Source organism: Schistocerca americana, chromosome X (genome assembly GCF_021461395.2).
Source record: "Schistocerca americana isolate TAMUIC-IGC-003095 chromosome X, iqSchAmer2.1, whole genome shotgun sequence".
Classification (NCBI taxonomy): Eukaryota; Metazoa; Arthropoda; class Insecta; order Orthoptera; family Acrididae; genus Schistocerca; species Schistocerca americana.
In genome coordinates this window covers 90,363,753-90,381,923 of record NC_060130.1, presented here as the reverse complement: position 1 = coordinate 90,381,923, position 18,171 = coordinate 90,363,753, and the positions used below count along the sequence as shown (strand labels likewise).

The following is an 18,171-nucleotide window of genomic DNA, read 5'->3' as shown; positions in this document are numbered from 1 at the left end:
CTCTCAGATGCAGACCACATAGGAAATGCCTAATGCTTTGGGGGGGGGGGGGGGGTGGAAGAGGTAGTGGATCCAGTATTAGAATAAGAATGCAAAAGAGCTTTAGGAAACATAAGATCAAATAAGGCTGAAAGGGTAGATAACATTCCATCAGAATTTCTAAAATCATTGGGGGAAGTGACAAGAAATTGACTATTCATATTGGTGTGTAGAATGTATGAGTCTGGTGATACACCATCAGGTGTTCAGAAAAACGTCATCCGTACACTTCTGAAGATTGCAAGAGCTGACAAATGTGAGAATTATCACACCATCATCTTAACAGCTCACACTGACAAGGAAAGTATACAGAAGAATGGAAAAGAAAATCGAGGCTGTGTTAGACGATGATCAGTTTGACATTAGGAAAGGTAAAGGGGCAAGAGAGACAGTTCTGACGTTGTGATCGATACGGGAAGCAAGACAGAAGAAAAATTGTGACATGTTCATATGATTTGTCGAACCAGAAAAAGCATCCAACAATCCCAAATGGTGCAAGATGTTTGAAATTTTGAGAAAATAGGGGTAAGGTGTAGGGAAAGATGGGTAGTATACAATATGTACAAGAGCCAAGAGGGAACAATAATAGTGGAAGACCAAGAATGAAGTGCTTGGATTAAAAAGGGTGTAAGACAGATGCAGCCTTTCACCCCTAGTATATATCGAAGAAGCAATGACGGAAATAAAAGGAAGGTTCAAGAGTGGATAAAAATTCAAGGTGAAAGGATATCAAAGATAAGATCCACTGATGACATTGCTATCCTCAGTGAAAGTGAAGAAGAATTACAGAATTTGCAGAATGAAATGAACAGTGTAATGAGTACAGAATATGGACTGAGAGTAAATTGAAGAAAAACAAAAGTAATGAGAAGTAGCAAAATTGAGAAGAGTGAGAAACTTAAGATCAGGATTGGTGATCATGAAGTAGATGAATTTAAGGGATTCTGCTACCTAGGCAGTAAAGTAGCTCTTGGCAGACAGAGCAAGGAGGACATAAAAAGCAAACACACTGGCGGAAAGGGCATTCTTGGCCAAAAGAAGTCTACTAATATCAAATATAATTAACTTGAGGAAGAAATTTCTGAAAATCTACATTTGAAGCACAGCATTGTATGGTAGTGCAACATGGACTGTGAAATAACCAGAACAGAAGAGAATCGAAGCATTAGAGATGTGGTGCTTCAGAAGAATGTTGAAAATTAGGTGGACTGATAAGGCATTCAATGAGGAGGTCCTCCGCAGAATCGATGAGGAAAGGAATCAATGGAAAACTGACTAGAAGAAGGGGCAGTATGGTAGGACATCTGTTAAGACATTATGGAATAACTTCCATGGTATTACAGGGAGCTGCAGAGGGTAAAAACTGTAGAGGAAGAGAGAGATATGAATACATCCAGCAAATAATTGAGGATGTAGGTTGCAAGTGCTATTCTCGAGATGCAGAGGTTGGAACAAGAGAACAGGAGAGGAATTCGTGGCAGGCCGCATCAAACTAGTCCGAAGACTGATGGTTGAAAAAATTCAGAAATGGAGGTTTTGAATGCATTGTAAAAATCTGCTCTTTGTTTAGGTCTTTAAAGTTCAAAATTGTAAGCAGGTCTTCTTTTATGCTGATATCTGAAAATATCAGTCTTACAAATATCGTAACTGGGGCTGAGTCAACTCCATCTACTGACTCATCTAACTGCAATGAGAAAAGCAAGCAGGATTACAAATCTATTATCAGTTGACATTTTATATTCTCTGCCATTAATCCAACTTCTCATGTTGTAGTAGGTCTTGACAGAGGCATGCGTCTGATGGCTAATATTTTCTCTGACTTGTTTTTAAATGTGGAAAACAAGCACTCACTAGTTGGCAGAAAAAAAAACCTCCTTAACAACTGGGCCATCATCAAGATGGGTTTGTCTGTTTCATCAGTACTTCTGATACATGAAATGGTGCTATGTTTGATGGAGGACTTGTTTGTACAGGCTTAACAAAAACCGACTGCAGTGATTGTAGTTTAGTTTAAAGATTAGAGTGTTTCATCTTCCTCAATGCACTAAGTTATAGCTCTCATTTCATATTATGCTTGTGGAAACTGAGTGCAGCTAAACACAGGAAAACATACCACTTCCACGGTGAGTGGGAAGAACAGTTTTTTGTTACTATATGTAAAGATAGGTGTATATATTTGTACAGCTGTTACTTATTCAAAGTCTCTGTGAACTGTTGTAAAATGGTCTTCAGTAGTTCCTTTTTTTAGGTACAGTTAAAGTAGCATTGCATACGAAACATATACACCTATCTTTACAAATTGTAACAAAAAACTGTTCTTCCCATTCACCGTGGAAGTGGTATGTTTTCCTGTGTGTAGCTGCACTCGGTTTCCACAAACATAATAAGAAGTGAGAGCTATAACTTAGTGCGTGCACTTCCTAGCTCTGATCAGCAGCAGTTGGGAGACTTTGTGCCGTAGTGATTTGGAGATGTTTGTTGCCAGCTGTACAGCATACTATTAACTGGTGTTGGCTTCATTGTTGCTGAGCTGTGCTGTCGTCGTCATGTGTATTGTTGTGCTATTTTGACTGTGATTGTTTCGGGAATGGGGGATGAGGTGGTTATTTGACATGTCAATACAAACAGCAATCTCAGTTTCGATAACATGAAGAATTTAACTGATCATTGCCTCCATTGTGCACATTGTTGTTTCGGGGAAGCTCGAAAACAGGGTTTTGTGTTTCCTACTGCAGGTGGAGCTTGATCCCCCCCTCCTCTCCCACCTCATCTTGCAGCAAACTCTTAGCTCTCTCACCGTTCCTCACAACACACCAAGTTAGAGTTCGCAAGTAGTAACCTCAGCATGCAGGAGGAATGCCTGTTGCATGGTGGAAGCATTAAAGCTTGTAAACTGCAGATGGAGATGAAAGAGGGAGACACGTTGTTGTCAGATTTACCAAGTACGAATACCGTGCAAAACACTCATTGTCAACAGACCAATATTCTACAGAAACAGCTCTTGTAAATAGATTTTGGACAAAGGTTTTGAAAGATTGACTCTTAAAGCCATGTCGATCGACTGGTTGGTCATGATTGACAGGTTGAGCACCTATGCTGTAGGACATCTTGCATAAATTAACCTAGAACGTTACTTGTGGACGGAGTTGACGTCATTGTATTCTACTGTATTTCCTTTACTCAACTTATGTATTACTTTCTTACTTCTTTCTTGCTAGTATTAATAGGCTCATTTCCTCCAAACCTTTCCTCCCATGTGGGCCATGGCGATTCTTAGTTCTGAAAACTAGCAAGTGTGTCTCATTTCATTGTACTGGTGTTTGCTGTCACCCTGACATACAGTTCCATAACAAACCTCAATACAGTATGTCCAGGTGTAATTTGAAGTACCATGAAGCAAATGATACAGCGGTTCAGTCGGTTCATTTTCAATTTTTCCCCATTTTCATGTATTCTAATATTAAATTGTGTGTATAACTTTGATTGTTCCTTTGATACGTCTACTGCTGATTCCAAGCAAAGTTGTGTGATGGATAGCACATTGGATACCCGTCTGGGAGGAATGTAGAAGAAATAACATTCTGCTCTTCTGGATTTAAGTTTTGTTGCTGTCACACATAACACATCTTTATGTGCAACTGAATGGAGTGCTCATGAAGAATAACAACAGAAACAGAATGTATGATATTTCTCACCTTAGATGTTCACAAAGCGTTGCTAGTGGTGTGCTATTTTCCAACAGAGGTGTCTGCTGATTCAAACTCTTCTGTCTCAGTTGTGGATGATAATGCCGTCTCTTTGTTCAAATCCATGGTAACTAGTATTTTTGTGTTGTGAGTTTCCTTTTCCATGAATGTATCTCTCCTCCAGTAGTTGTCACCCACGTACTTGGTGTAATACACATCCCTTCAAGTCCTCTCCTGTCACAATAGTACAAGCTAACATCACAGTAACAAAATCAAACTGACTGCATAGTCTAGTTGTTAATGTTTTATACTAGCAAAGCTGAGGTTCCGAGTCTGATACACTATGACTATTTGAAATTGTTTTTCTGATGGAAATGTTTGGAAGGAGGTCCACTCAGCCTTATGAGGCCAACTGGGAAGTTACTGGAATATAGAACCAGAAAATGGGACAAACCGATTATTCATTAGTAGCAAAAGCATCACACTCCCCTTTTTCTTAAGACTGCAAGATGCTTTATGTATTATGACAGGACATATTCTTTGCAAAATTCCATATCAGATCTATAGGATGTAGGTCTAGGTAGTTTGACAGCAGCAGGTAGGGAACCATTTTCTTGCAAAATTTGGTCAGTGGCATAAAAAGAAGAAGATTGGTGTTCCTCAATTAATGCCAATGGTTTGGCTTTCTTTGTCTCCGTGCATTTTTAATTTCTTCTGTCCATTTCTAAGTGATAGTGCAGAAGTTTTCCTGTTATAGTCATAGAGGAGAAATGACAACAAAACAAAACTCTTCATTCACAATAATGAAATGTTTCCTGGTACTTTTATTTGACTATACGCATCAGACACTCAGTTTGCAACATTCGTTCTCAGTGTGGTGTTATGAAAAATAAACAAATCACTAGCCACTCTAATTCAAATGCTTCATTTTTTGTGTAAAAATCTAATGTACTGTGCTCTGTTTGAAAGTATGTTTTCTCATCTGTAAATGACAACTTGTTTGTTTAAGCGTCTTTAAAAATCAAATCCAATAGACGGAACAGTTTTTGTCAGAGTTGCTTTGCTAGTCTGGAAGTCCTGCTCTGTGTTACAGAAGCTGCGGAGTTTTTGCAAGACTGTTTCCTTGGTATTGGTCATAATATCACAGAACTTTCTGTTTAGTAATTCATTCATTACATTAATTGATGTCATTAATAAAATATTTATTGTTAACATTTTACTTGTCTGCCTTGCGACACATACTTGAATCCTGCCCCACTCAGCATTGTGTCCCTCCTTCCTTAATTTTTACATTATTGACATGTTAACTTTTGCTTGTCTATTATTATTATTATTAGTAGTAGTAGTAGTAGTCGTCATTGTCGTCTAGAATGTTGGTGACAAGATTTTAACCCATGATAAAAAATTAGTTACCATTGTGCACTAAGCCTCTTTGATGCTACCAAAGAAGCTAGCAGCTTCTGTCTCCCCTTTTTTTCCTTCTTCTTTTTTTTTCAGGATTTGCTTATGATTTGTGTGTTGGTTTATATTGAATAGGATTCCTTTCGTTTCAGTACAGTAAAATTTTTAATCATTTAGCCCTAGTATTTTTCTGACTCTGAATTTTACATCTGGAAACACTTTGCAAAAGTAAAAAATTTAAAGATGCACAATATGTCAGTCACTGGTTCTAGTGAAGTTCATTTGTTATAAGATCAACCTTCAAGGTAAATTCAAAAAATTTAGGGAACCTACATTTGAAGCTGGCTGTGGAATGATTCTACTGCTACTGACATACATTTGGCAGAAGGACCATGAAGATAAGATATTAGAAATTAGGGCTCATATGGAGGCATATATAGACAGCCACTTTTTCTTCATTCTGTTTATGTGAATGGAACAGGAAAGAAAATGACTAGTGTTGGTACAGGGTACCTTCTGCCACACACAGTACTGCTGCTTGTGGAGTATATATATAGATGTTTCCTTTTACTTGGGGTGGCCCTCACGTATTAATACACTACTAGCCATTACAATTGCTACACCACGAAGATGACGTGCTACAGACACGAAATTTAACCGACAGGAAGATGATGATGTGATATGCAAATGATTAGCTTTTCAGAGTATTCACACAAGGTTGGCACCGGTGGCAACACCTACAACGTGCTGACATGAGGAAAGTTTCCAACCGATTTCTCATACACAAACAGCAGTTGACTGGCGTTGTCTGGTGAAACGTTGTTGTGTAAGGAGGAGAAATGCGTAACATCACATTTCCGACTTTGATAAAGGTCGGATTGTAGCGTATCGCGATTGCGCTTTATTGTATCGCGACATTGCTGCTCGCGTTGGTCTAGATCCAATGACTGTTAGCAGAATATGGAATCGGTGGGTTCAGGAGGGTAATCGGAACGCTGTGCTGGATCCCAACAGCCTTGTATCACTAGCAGTCGAGATGACAGGCATCTTATCCGCATAGCTCTAACGGATCGTGCAGCCACGTCTTGACCTCTGAGTCAACAGATGGGGACATTTGCAAGACAACAACCAGCTGCACGAGCAGTTCAACGACGTTTGCAGCAGCATGGACTCTGTATCACAGACAGAACCGCCTGTGATGGTGTACTCAACGACGAACCTGGGTGCACGAGTGGCAAAAAGACATTTTTTCAGATGAATTGAGGTTCTGTTTACAACATCATGATGGTCGCATCCATGTTTGGTGACATCGCGATGAACGCACATTGGAAGCGTAAATTCGTCGTCGCCATACTGGCATATCACCCAGCGTGATGGTATGGGGTGCCATTGGTTACATGTCTGTCACCTCTTGTTCGCATTGACGGCACTTTGAACAGTGGACGTTACATTTCAAATGTTTTACGACCCATGGCTCTACCCTTCATTCAGTCCCTGCGAAACCGTACATTTCAGCAGGATAATGCACAACCGCATGTTGCAGGTCCTGTATGGGCCTTTCTGGAAACAGAAAATGTTCAACTGCTGCCCTGGTCAGCACATTCTCTAGATCTCTCACCAATTGAAAACGTCTGGTCAGTGGTGGCCGAGCATCACAATATGCCAGTCACTACTCTTCAACTGTGGTATCGTGTTGAAGCTGCATAGGCAGCTGTTCCTGTACACACCATCCATGCTCTGTTTGACTCAATGCCCAGGAGTATCGAGGCCGTTATTACGGCCAGGGGTGGTTGTTCTGGGTACTGATTTCTCAGGATCTATGCATCCAAATTGCTTGAAAATGTGATCACATGTCAGTTCTAGTATAATATATTTGTCCAGTGAATACCCGTTTATCATCTGCATTTCTTCTTCTAATAATTTCCGGGTATGCAGCCGGATCCCGTCGACATTCTGCCACGATATTTCGGCCCAGAGACGTCCGGCCATCATCAGGTGAGTACACAACTACTGAAGAGCCCAGGTGCAGTCGCGGTATTTATGGCGAATCTCGCGCATGCGAAATGTACTGGCATCCTACAGCGCATGCGTCAGGTGTTGACATGCACAGCATAGCCGAGTTGTACGTGCTGCCCTCGGTGGTGAAAATAAAGGTTCATCTAGTCATTGAGTATCGAATGACACTGCCGATTCCGCTGTGATTGTATAATTTTAATAACAGGATTCCAATTTTTATCCAGCTGAAAGCCGTTGTCACAATTTATAAGATTATTGGCAAGACGTATTTCCACTGATTCCTTGATTACGGAATCCCAAAAACCGGAAACCGGGGCTAAAATTTTTGTTCCATTGTATTCCATTGAATGTCGCAATGAAATACAGTGCTCTGCTACTGCCGATTTTGACGGTTGCCGCAGACGGGTGTATCTTTCATGTTCTATACATCGTTCATGGACAGTTCTTGTCGTCTGGCCAATATATGCAGAGCCACATTCACAGGGAATTTTGTAGATGCCTGCTTTCTTCAGTTGTAAATCGTCTTTAACGGATCCAACCAGGGCCCGGTTCTTTGCTGGTGGACGGAAGATAACCTTCATTTTATTTTTCTTCAGTAATCGGCCTATTTTCGAAGACACATTCCCGGCGTATGGAAGGAACGCAGTTGATTTAAAGTCGTCATCTGCGTCCTCAGTGCGTTGCTTCTTGTTATGATAGTTGCGCATGGCCTTCCTTATTTGGCGAGAAGTGTAGCCATTCTCTTTGAAAACCTTCTCCAAGTGTTCTAATTCTGCGTGGAGGTTTTCATCATCCGATATTATATGCGCTCGATGTATTAAGGTACTGAGAACACTGGCTGTTTGTGCTGGGTGATGGCAGCTTGACGCCTGGAGATACAGATCTGTGTGAGTCGGTTTCCTGTACACAGAATGTCCTAATGACCCATCAATTTTACGGCGTACTAGCACATCTAGAAATGGTAAAGTGCCCTCTTTTTCAATCTCCATCGTAAATTTGATGTCTCATGTAATGAGTTTAAGTGATGAAGGAATTTCTCCAGTTCCTGTCTGCCATGAGGCCATACAGCAAAAGTATCATTTACGTACCGCCAGAAGGCCATAGGCTTTAAAACAGCAGACTCAAGTGCTTTCTCCTCAAAGTCCTCCATAAAGAGATTAGCTACCACAGGCGACAAAGGGCTCCCCATGGCGACGCCGTCTGTTTGTTCAAAGAATTCGTCATTGAATAAAAAGTACGTTGAGGAGAGTATATGTTCAAACAAGGCCGTCATTTCTGCACTGAATAAGTTACCAATAAGATGTAATGATTCCATTAAAGGCACTTTGGTAAAAAGTGAGACCACATCAAAGCTGACTAATAAATCCGAGCTGCTTAGCTTAACTTCCTTCAAGCGACTGACAAAATCCTCGGAATTACGTATATGGTGGCAACACTTACCCACATACGGCTTTAGTAATGAGGCCAGATATTTTGCTGTAGAATAGGTCGCAGCACCAATATTACTCACTATTAATCGTAGTGGGGCACCATCCTTGTGTATCTTCGGAAGACCGTAGAGTCTTGGTGGTACTGCATTGTGTGGTCTCAATCTCTTGATAGCTTGTTCAGGTAGAGAACAGTCGTTCAAAAGGGTAGTAGTTTTCCTTGATATTCAGCTTGTTGGGTCCTTTTCAATTCTACGGTACGTAGAATCATTTAGCTGACAATATATCTTCCTCGTTGTAGGCTTCTCTTGTCAGAAGAACTGTGGCGTTACCCTTATCCGCAGGCAGTACGACTGTGCTAGTATCTTCTCTCAGGCTGCGGAGAGCAGCTCTTTTAGCTGGTAAGATGTTACTCCGTTGTGGCGCACATTTCAACAACGTTCGGCAAGATTCACGTCGAATTTCGTCTGCAGAATCCACAGGGAGACGTCTAATGGCTTCCTCAATGGAACTGATGAAATCCGTTAAAGGCAGTGAGGCAGGTGTAGGAGCGAAGTTTAAACCTTTCGCAAGCACTGACATCATCACATCGTCAAAAGATTTCTCCGTGAGGTTCACCACTGATCGTCCAGAGATAGCTTCTTGCGGCTTTCGTGTTACGAGTTGGCTAAACTTCGCACTTTGCCTGTTCGTACTGTCCCTGTGAGCCCAGTCTGCCTTGGCCCAGGATACACCGTCAATCCAGTCCCAACTAAGGGAAGAACATCTAGCTGCAATCTTCAGATGTAAATAATATAAATTCCTGGCGACAGCGTCTAACTCACGACGCGTAAAACGGATTCGTTCTCTTACTAAAGCCAGATTCGCCTTGCATTTTATATTGTTGGCGGCCACACTATTAATAAAATGAACAACTCTGGCGAAAGTTGGAATCAAGTTATTGTCTCTACATTTCAGTAAAAAATTTAGTGCACACAGCAACCTGGCTCTTCTCTCACGTAATTTATCCAGTACGTGAATATCCTGAACCATCTCCTCCATTCGATACTCAATGACTAGATGAACCTTTATTTTCACCACCGAGGGCAGCACGTACAACTCGGCTATGCTGCGCATGTCAACACCTGACACATGCGCTGTAGGATGCCAGTACATTTCGCATGCGCGAGATTCGGCATAAATACCGCGACTGCACCTGGGCTCTTCAGTAGTTGTGTACTCACCTGATGATGGCCGGACGTCTCTGGGCCGAAATATCATTGCAGAATGTCGACGGGATCCGGCTACATACCCGGAAATTATTAGAAGAAGAAATACGCCGGGAAAATTTCAGAAGTCACATCTGCATTTCTTCTTGGTGTAGCAATTTTAATGGCCATTAGTGTATATACGTGGCAGTAATGTTTCAGAATCCTGTATGAAAAAGTACTTAAATTTCAAAGATAGACTGTCATTTGGTGCACTCTCACATCTTTGGACATGATTGTGCACCTCTGTAGAAATTGTGTACCGATCAAATGATCCAGTCACATCTCCCACAGTTTATATGACCTTTGTTTATTTCATCAGCAATTATAGCTTTGTAGTGATCACATACGCATTAGCTATTCAGAGATGGACTACACAAGCCAGCCATTAATTGCATCTGTCTTAGACACCCTATCTCTCACCAGTATTCTCTGGCAGACTGTAGTTTGACATTTGTCTTGTCTGCCACAAGGTGCACAAGCTTATTCTGTGGTATGTTTGCATAAAGTCACTGACTGTCTGTAGCACTATGCTTCAACAATGCAGATTGCAATACAAATGCGTGTTAATATTACTTTTCTAATGAATTAATGTTACTATTTACTAAAAAAAAAAATTCTTTTGAAATATTTGTGGTTTATGTGGTTAAAAAAATTCAGATGTATTTCTTCCAAAACGTATTAATGGAATTTATATGACAGTGCATTGCTTACTTGCTGTTTGCTATGCGTAATGGTATTACATTCAGGTTTGGTATTTCTTTATCTCCACAGGTGGAAGAAGATTAACGAAAATGAATGGTGGGGAATCTTCTGCAGCAGATTTTGGATGTTAAAACAAACAGATAACTTCATACTATACAAAGTTGCTAAACAAGTCACACCTTCTAAGAAGTGTTCTGTTTTGCTTAGTGAGCTGCATGAAGATTTGTCTCTAAAAAAATTCCTTGCTAATTTAAGTACAAACTCAGTGACTCTTAGTGAAGAAGAAAAGAAACTTCAAATATGTGATACAGCAGATGAACTGAATGGAATGCTGCTCTGTAAATACCTTAGACTGGACACTAATTTAGAAGAGTGCTATAACCGTTGGGGTCAACGTGATCCTGTATTTCAGAAAGCAGCTAGCAAATGTCATGGTGTAAGACTTCTGTGTCAGGAACCACTAGAGACAATACTGACATTCATTTGTTCATCAAACAATCACATTAAAAGGTGAGTAGTTGGCCACATTTGTGAGTAATAATTCGGTTTTCTAATGGGCTATTTTTATGTCACATAACATGAAAAAGACACTGGCATATTTGTGTAAAATATGCAATTTTTCTTGTTCTGTGTTGTAAATTTGGTTGTGTAGTACTATACCATTATCAAAGGTTGTGTAGATTGTGAGTTATGGGACTCTGGGCAAGATTTCTAGCATGATTTGCATCCTTTTTCTTTCTAACAGTTCTTTCTCTTTTTTAATATAGATATGCATTTATTGCAGAAAACTAGTCTTTCCAGTGGCCATCATTATCTTTGTATACTATCTATCTTGATGTTTTCAATGTAAAGACCATAACCAGGTGCTGTTGCCATATTCAGGTCATTGCACTTTTATGCAGATGTGTTGATGGTGGTAGATTGTGCTGGTTTCATGAATGCGATGATTGCTTCTATGCTCCTGATTTCTCATTTGCATTGGGACTTAACATTGCTTGTTGTGGTCTGAAAAAAATTGTGCCTTTGCTTTTCATATTTTAAATGTATGTTAGTAAATAATGGAAAGAGTATAGCAGAGGTATTCAGCAGTTGCGTGTACATAAACAAAAACAGAGATTGTTGCTAGGCTCTCGGACAGTGGTCTTCTGTGGGATAAGAAACCACCTCCTGCGGAATCACTTCAGACACTGGTATTCCCAATACTTCTGCATCCTCATAATGTTGATTCACATGCCTTTAAGGGAAATCATTGACTACAAGCAGGGAAGTGTTTCCTTGATTTCGTATTGATCCTCAACACTTTCCTAAAGAGGTTTTCTTGGTCAAATGAAGGTCCTTATACTCAAAATTAAGCAATAATTAAACTAATGTATATGAATCAACCACACCAAAGTTCTATGTTTCGTTGTAATATTATTTGTGACAAATAAAATAATATGAGAAGTAGATTGTCAAGCAAAATGCCTTTTTTTTTTAATTATAAAATCCCTACCGGTGTCAAATATTCATATGGAGTTGAGGAAAAAGTTGCTGTAGTTCAACATGTGGAGTATAGCATCATTTGGAAGTAAAATTGAGACCATGGAAATATATATTCTTGGAGAATTTGGAATGTGCTATTGAAAAGCATTAACAAGTTAAAAGCAAATAAGAATGGAATTAAGGAGTTTAAAAACAATGTGCAAGAAAATAAGACTCTGGGGAAACTGTTACCAAAGTATTGGACAGATTAGAGTGACATCTCCTATAGCATCCAGGAATAGTTAATATGGCCCTGGAAGGACTGTGGAAGGGAAAAATTGTACTGGCAGAAAGAATACTATAATATGAAAAACAGTTTGTTGGAGACATTTTGTGTAATGATTGAGTAGAACTGAAAAGATTAGTTCAGGGCAGGAACTGGTGGAGGGCATGAAATTAATTGAAAGACTGATGACTTCATAATACTGTTCTTTATTCACTGACCGGTTTTTTTTCAGGTTGTTTTCTTAATTTGCCAACCATGCCAATGAGACATTTTACTGTGAAATCATGCATAGTATTTGCAGTAGGGAGAGTAACATGGGAAGTATTTGCCTGTGACATTTGTAATGAAAGCATTTTGTTTGACCAATGTGTGTGTGCCCACAAGTGTATTTTTAAAATTTCACTTGTTTTGTGTGTTTTATTTATGTTCCAGAATTACCTCCATGATAGAGAAATTGTGTTCATTGTATGGGGAGGAAATTGGGGTTATTGATGGTGTGAAGTATTTTGATTTTCCTGATGTAGAGCAGCTTGTGGCACCTTCTGTCCATGGTACACTGGCAAAAGCAGGATTTGGGTATAGAGCTGGCTTTATTCACAAATCAGCATGTATGATCCAAGAGTTGGGTGGATACGAGTGGATAAATAAGCTTAAGCTGCTGCCATATGAAGCAGCGAGGAAAGAACTTGTAAGACTGCCAGGTGTTGGCTTCAAGGTAAAAGTCAGTGAATGTTTATATTGTTTCTATTTTTGTGGATGCAACCTATATTTAGAAACATTTCTGAACTTTAAAATATATTTGCGGTCCCTTGAGTTAAATGATCATTTAGGCCAAAACTGTCGACAGCAAATGCTCTTTGGGACACCTACTACACCCTTGTTATACAAGTCTTGCCCATGTATATGGGCTTTGCTTTGTTTGACCATTATTTCACATGGGTTTAGTGTTCCAGTCTCTATCAAATCTGAAGATAAACTATGCCTCTTCCATAACCATCTACTCTAGTAATACATAGTTGTTGAACTTCAGCCTACACCTTATTTGGCAAGGTTGACCTGTGCCTGTAAAAGAATTGCAAAGTGCTATTCTTTTCCCACAAGCAGAAGGGAATAGTGCAGCAAAAAGTCATTGAAGTATGAGCCAAGTGAGCCAAGTGTATGGAGAAAACTGAGTGATGGGGCATGCTGACTTCTGGAGTTTGATCCTAGACAATGCCCATCAAAAGAATTATTAAGATTCATTCTGTGGAACAGATACTGGAAAAGCATATATACAACTAAATTGTATACGATTTTAATAGAGCGCAGTTATTTGACTTTCATTTTTATAGATGTGTTGAAGCAAGGGGAAGTCTATTAGCTGCCCAGTCATTTTCCTTTCCTGTGTCTGCAGGATACAACTTCCTAAGGCACTGGACCAGAGGAGTCTTGATAGATGTCAAAATTTGTCAACTGCTCTAATTCTCTAACTGCCTTCCAATTATTGGTCAAAAGATGCTCAAAACTCTGCCAAGGTATGGAAAGACAATCCATTTCTTTTGTGTAGAAGGGTACAGATAATTCCAGAGAAATGAGTGAGCTTAAGAGTGCCCCCTTTTTCCATATTTACATTCATGAGAAGAAAAGCAGAAGTACAAGTGGAAGAATGAGTGGATGTGATAAGCAAGTCATGGTTATTGAAACCCACCACTCATCCATAAATAACTTAATGTTGCCGGTTTGATCGAAAGAACTTTAGCTGATTTTTCAGCAGAAAGAACATTTTCTCAGATGGGATTAGCAACCAGTTTGTCTGTGAATACCCACTTCTGCTGTAGCTGACAGTGAGATAACTGTGGCCCACGTTCTAGAATGTTATGTTATGTTATGCTATGTTGAGATGTCTTCTTTTTTAAGTGAAGGATTTTTTTTTGGGAGGGGGTGGGGGGAGATTCACTATGTTTTGGGCTGACTGACTGCTCATCCTCCTCAGTGATCAATAGGTTACTTTTGTCTCATTTTTCTTTTTTTAATGCATGCATATGTGTGTCTCTTTACAGTGTATGCTCTTCCTGAACATTTTTGTTGCCCTCACAGTGTAATGTAGGTAATATTTAATTTCATTGTCTATACTTGATGTTTAATGATTTTTGTTTCTCTGATCTAGGTAGCAGATTGTATATGCCTTATGTCATTGGGCCACTTAAATGCAGTACCAGTGGATACACACATACATCAGGTTGCAAAACAGCATTATATGAAAAGTCTGCGAAATGCAAAAACGCTCTCTAATACTTTGTATTTGGACATTATGAAATTCTTTCAGGACATTCATGGCCCAGATGCTGGATGGGCACAGACGGTTAGTATATTTTTTTATTAGTGAGTTCCTATTCTTTGCTGTCCTGTTCCAAAACTTTATTTTGTAATCTAAACATTCTTATTACAAATTGTGTTGAAATATGAGGGGCACTTTTTTTTTTTTCTCCAACCTTATTGCATAGTGTAAGTGCAAGACAAACAGCAAACGAGAGGTGTGTTTAGTAGGTAACTGTGCATCTCCCATATTACATGCTCTGTCAGTGTCAAGTTCAATGCGTCAGTCTGTGCTGAGCTGCAGTCATATAAATATGGCAGCTTCAAGTGATTCTCCCACCACAAATTGCGAAGCGTTACTCTTTTCCCACGAGCAGAAGGAAATAGTGCAGCAAAAGTCATTGAGGTATGAGCCAAGGGTATGGAGAAAACTGAGTGATGGGGCATGCTGACTTCCGGAGTTCTGATCGTAGACAGTGCCCATCCTCTCAATGCTGGTGCAACCCAAAGGCTTCTTGAGCAATTTCAGTGAGAAATGTCTGATCACTTACTGCCAAGTGATTTCCATCTTTCTGTGAACTGAAGAAGTGGCTAGAAGAGCAGCACTTTCAAACTATCAAGGAACTTCAAGACATCAAAACTGATTTCAGTTCATTGGCAGCAACAGTTTATGAAGAGAGTATTGGAAAGCTTGTCCATAGGTATGACAAATTGTGCAATAATTATGGTGATTATGTCAAAAAGTAACCGTAACTGTGTGTATCTTTTACTAATAAAATAATTTTTTACATACACTTAGCTCTTATTTGTGGTCTACTGGAGAGTTAAAAATGCTCTTTATGTAACAAGTATATGATTGTTTTTCCTGTCTTGTTCTTCAAGAAAATAAAAGTATTGGATATGATTGTATGTTGATTGACACAAAGCAGTGACTTCATTTCTGAGGGGAGCAGATGAAAAATCTGGAAACATTTGCAGACTAATGATTTCATGATCAGGAACACCAAGTTTTGGACAGAAATGTATGTAGTTTGCATTTTAGGTTTCCCGAGTGTTCAGTAAAGAGTTACTGAGAGAACAGTAGTATCTGATTTGAAAAATATTTCATCAACTACCCTGGTTGGCATCTGATGTACTTGTTTGAATTGTCCGTCTCTTTTTTTTTTTTTTCCTGTTGTATCTAACCCTCTCAAACGTGGCTGTCACTTCAATTTGATGTGTTGTGATGTATCAGCAGCATTCTTGCTGTCTGCAGAGAACAGGTTTTATGACTTTCACTAGCCATTGTAGTCAATCACAAAACTAATTTCATCATAATCATGACCTGGAGATTTACTATTATCTGTTTATCTGTTCAGTTAACATGAAAATAAATGGTACAGTGATTCTTAGTTAACAGATGGTTAACACACTTCAAACATAGATACATTTCAGTAGACAGAATTACCCTACACAAAAGAATATGTCCGCTAAATACACATTTACGTAAGATACTTCAATGCTTTAAGTCACTCAGTGACGAACAACCACAGTGCATCCATTTTACTGCACCAGCACTAGTCTCATGTAGGAATCATGAGAATTAGACAAGACAGATTAAGACTTGTACAGAGGCAATTCAGCAGTCATTTTTTCCCTCACTTGATGTGTGAATTGGATAGGACAGAAAATCAATAACATTGGTGCCCTGTACCAACCTTGTTCATAAGCGTACAGGGAAGGATAAGAGTCAGCTGTAGTAACAAACAAGCAGAACATAACGAGATATTTGATCCTGGCAATCTGATGCACTGGGACCCTTATTTACACTATATTTCAATGACTTTAGCACCTTCCATATCGTGTGGGCTTTGCCCTCATGTCACTATTTCCACTGCAGTACACCTTTGGCACTGGACGTTTGATTGTTCTGTTTCATGAATGTGCCGTCAGTTGTTGTGCTCTGCTGGCAAATTTCATATATAGTGAATGAAAGAGACATGTTTTGTTTTCATTGATAACTTGATAAATAATGACTACAGTTCTTATATCGCCCCACAGAAATTGCAAACTTGCATAGAGAGCTTTAAAGTTGGTTATTCTTGTGAGTTCACCAGTTTATTACTTTGGGTTTCAAAATGCTACAGGTTCTTACTGTCTTAATCACTCAATATAATAGTTGGTATTGTTGTTATTATTATTATTATTATTATTATTATTATTATTATTAGTAGTAGTAGTAGTAGTAGTACAATTGTTATAATTATTTTGCAGGTATTGTTTTGTGCTGATTTAAAGAATATTGGAAATGAGCAAACTCCTGAAGAAAATGGTACAGGAGAAACAAAAACAAAAAAGAAACGGACTAAATAAATGAAAGTGGAAAACTATTGAGTGCTGTCCCCAGGTCAAATAACAGAAAGAAGCTGATAAAAAAAAACTGTAAAGATGTAGCAGGTTACACCTTCTGAGTTTAACGATAGTGGTGGGCGAAAGAATGTTAGAAACTTTTACAGTATGCTCTTGAAGGGAACATATTAATATTTTAAAGTGAATGACTATTTGGTTATATGTAAAGAGCTTATTTCAATAGTGGTACAAGTCAATTTTTGTTCATTCTGAGATACAGAGTCCTAAAGTTAAATCAGCACTAAAAAATCTGCAGTTGAGATACCAGAAATATTCATGTATTATACTTGAATATTTCTGATATCTCAACTGCAGATTTTTCAGCACTCATTTAACTTTAGGACTCTGTATCTCAGAATGAACAAAAATGGACTTGTACCACTATTGAAATAAGCCCTTCATATGTAACAGTCATTTGGGAGATCTATCTAATGTGCTAGAGAAAGAAGTAAATCTGCTATTGAGAGTAAGCCAGATGATCTTCAATTGCTGGTTCTCCAAGGTAGCATGCACTTTACATTTGACATTCTGTGACTTACTGTTATGAGTCCCACCAATATGTGACATAACATTTTAACTTATTTACATAAACTAAAAAAGTCATTGTTCAGTTTTTATAATATTTTTTCATGTTTGAAATTTCTCAGAGAAATGGGAGGTGTTTGTCAGCTACAACAGATTTTATACACATAAATCATTTTGAAGCATTATGCTCACTATGATTATGTAATTGTTTTATAGCAGCATGTGTAGACTCTTTGTGTTCACTGTGTGTATTACAATTACTGTAAATAATGAGAGACTATGAAGTAAAAGTATGACTAGAGTATGACTAGAGTATTACTGTTTTAAATTATCTTATTGTCATGCTGTGATATGAGAGACATTGTAATTATTGTGTTGTGCTGTTAGACGCAATGGAACCTTCACGTAAATTTACAAATTTGTAACCACTTAATTATCAACTTCACAGAAGATCTGTCATACAGTGTTATGTTGTTTCTTTTATAAATACATGATATATTTGGAGAAGTATAATTAGTTGACTTTTTTTGCCATGTTACATAACTATCAGTGTTGAGGCTCACCAAATTTACTTCTCGACTCCTAACTGCTCCAAAGTTGCTTTTCATCTGAAAAAAAGTGTTGTGAGAATAAATTGCAGACATTATTTTTCAGTCTTTTTAAATGGTTTATCATCCCTTTGCCAGCTTTTGAGG

The 18,171-nt window shown here is 38.7% G+C and overlaps 1 protein-coding gene across 1 annotated transcript in view; it reads left to right on the top strand.

Moving 5' to 3' along the window:
* Positions 1-17,213, top strand: part of LOC124555006 (N-glycosylase/DNA lyase-like) — a 55,883-nt gene extending 38,670 nt beyond the window's left edge. The window contains exons 2-5 of the mRNA XM_047128749.1: positions 10,591-11,031; positions 12,701-12,983; positions 14,415-14,609; positions 16,817-17,213. Coding sequence (XP_046984705.1) covers positions 10,591-11,031; positions 12,701-12,983; positions 14,415-14,609; positions 16,817-16,915 — 1,018 coding nt within the window. The 3' untranslated portion in view covers positions 16,916-17,213. The remainder of the gene's footprint in view (positions 1-10,590; positions 11,032-12,700; positions 12,984-14,414; positions 14,610-16,816) is intronic.
* Positions 17,214-18,171: the final 958 nt, after the last annotated feature.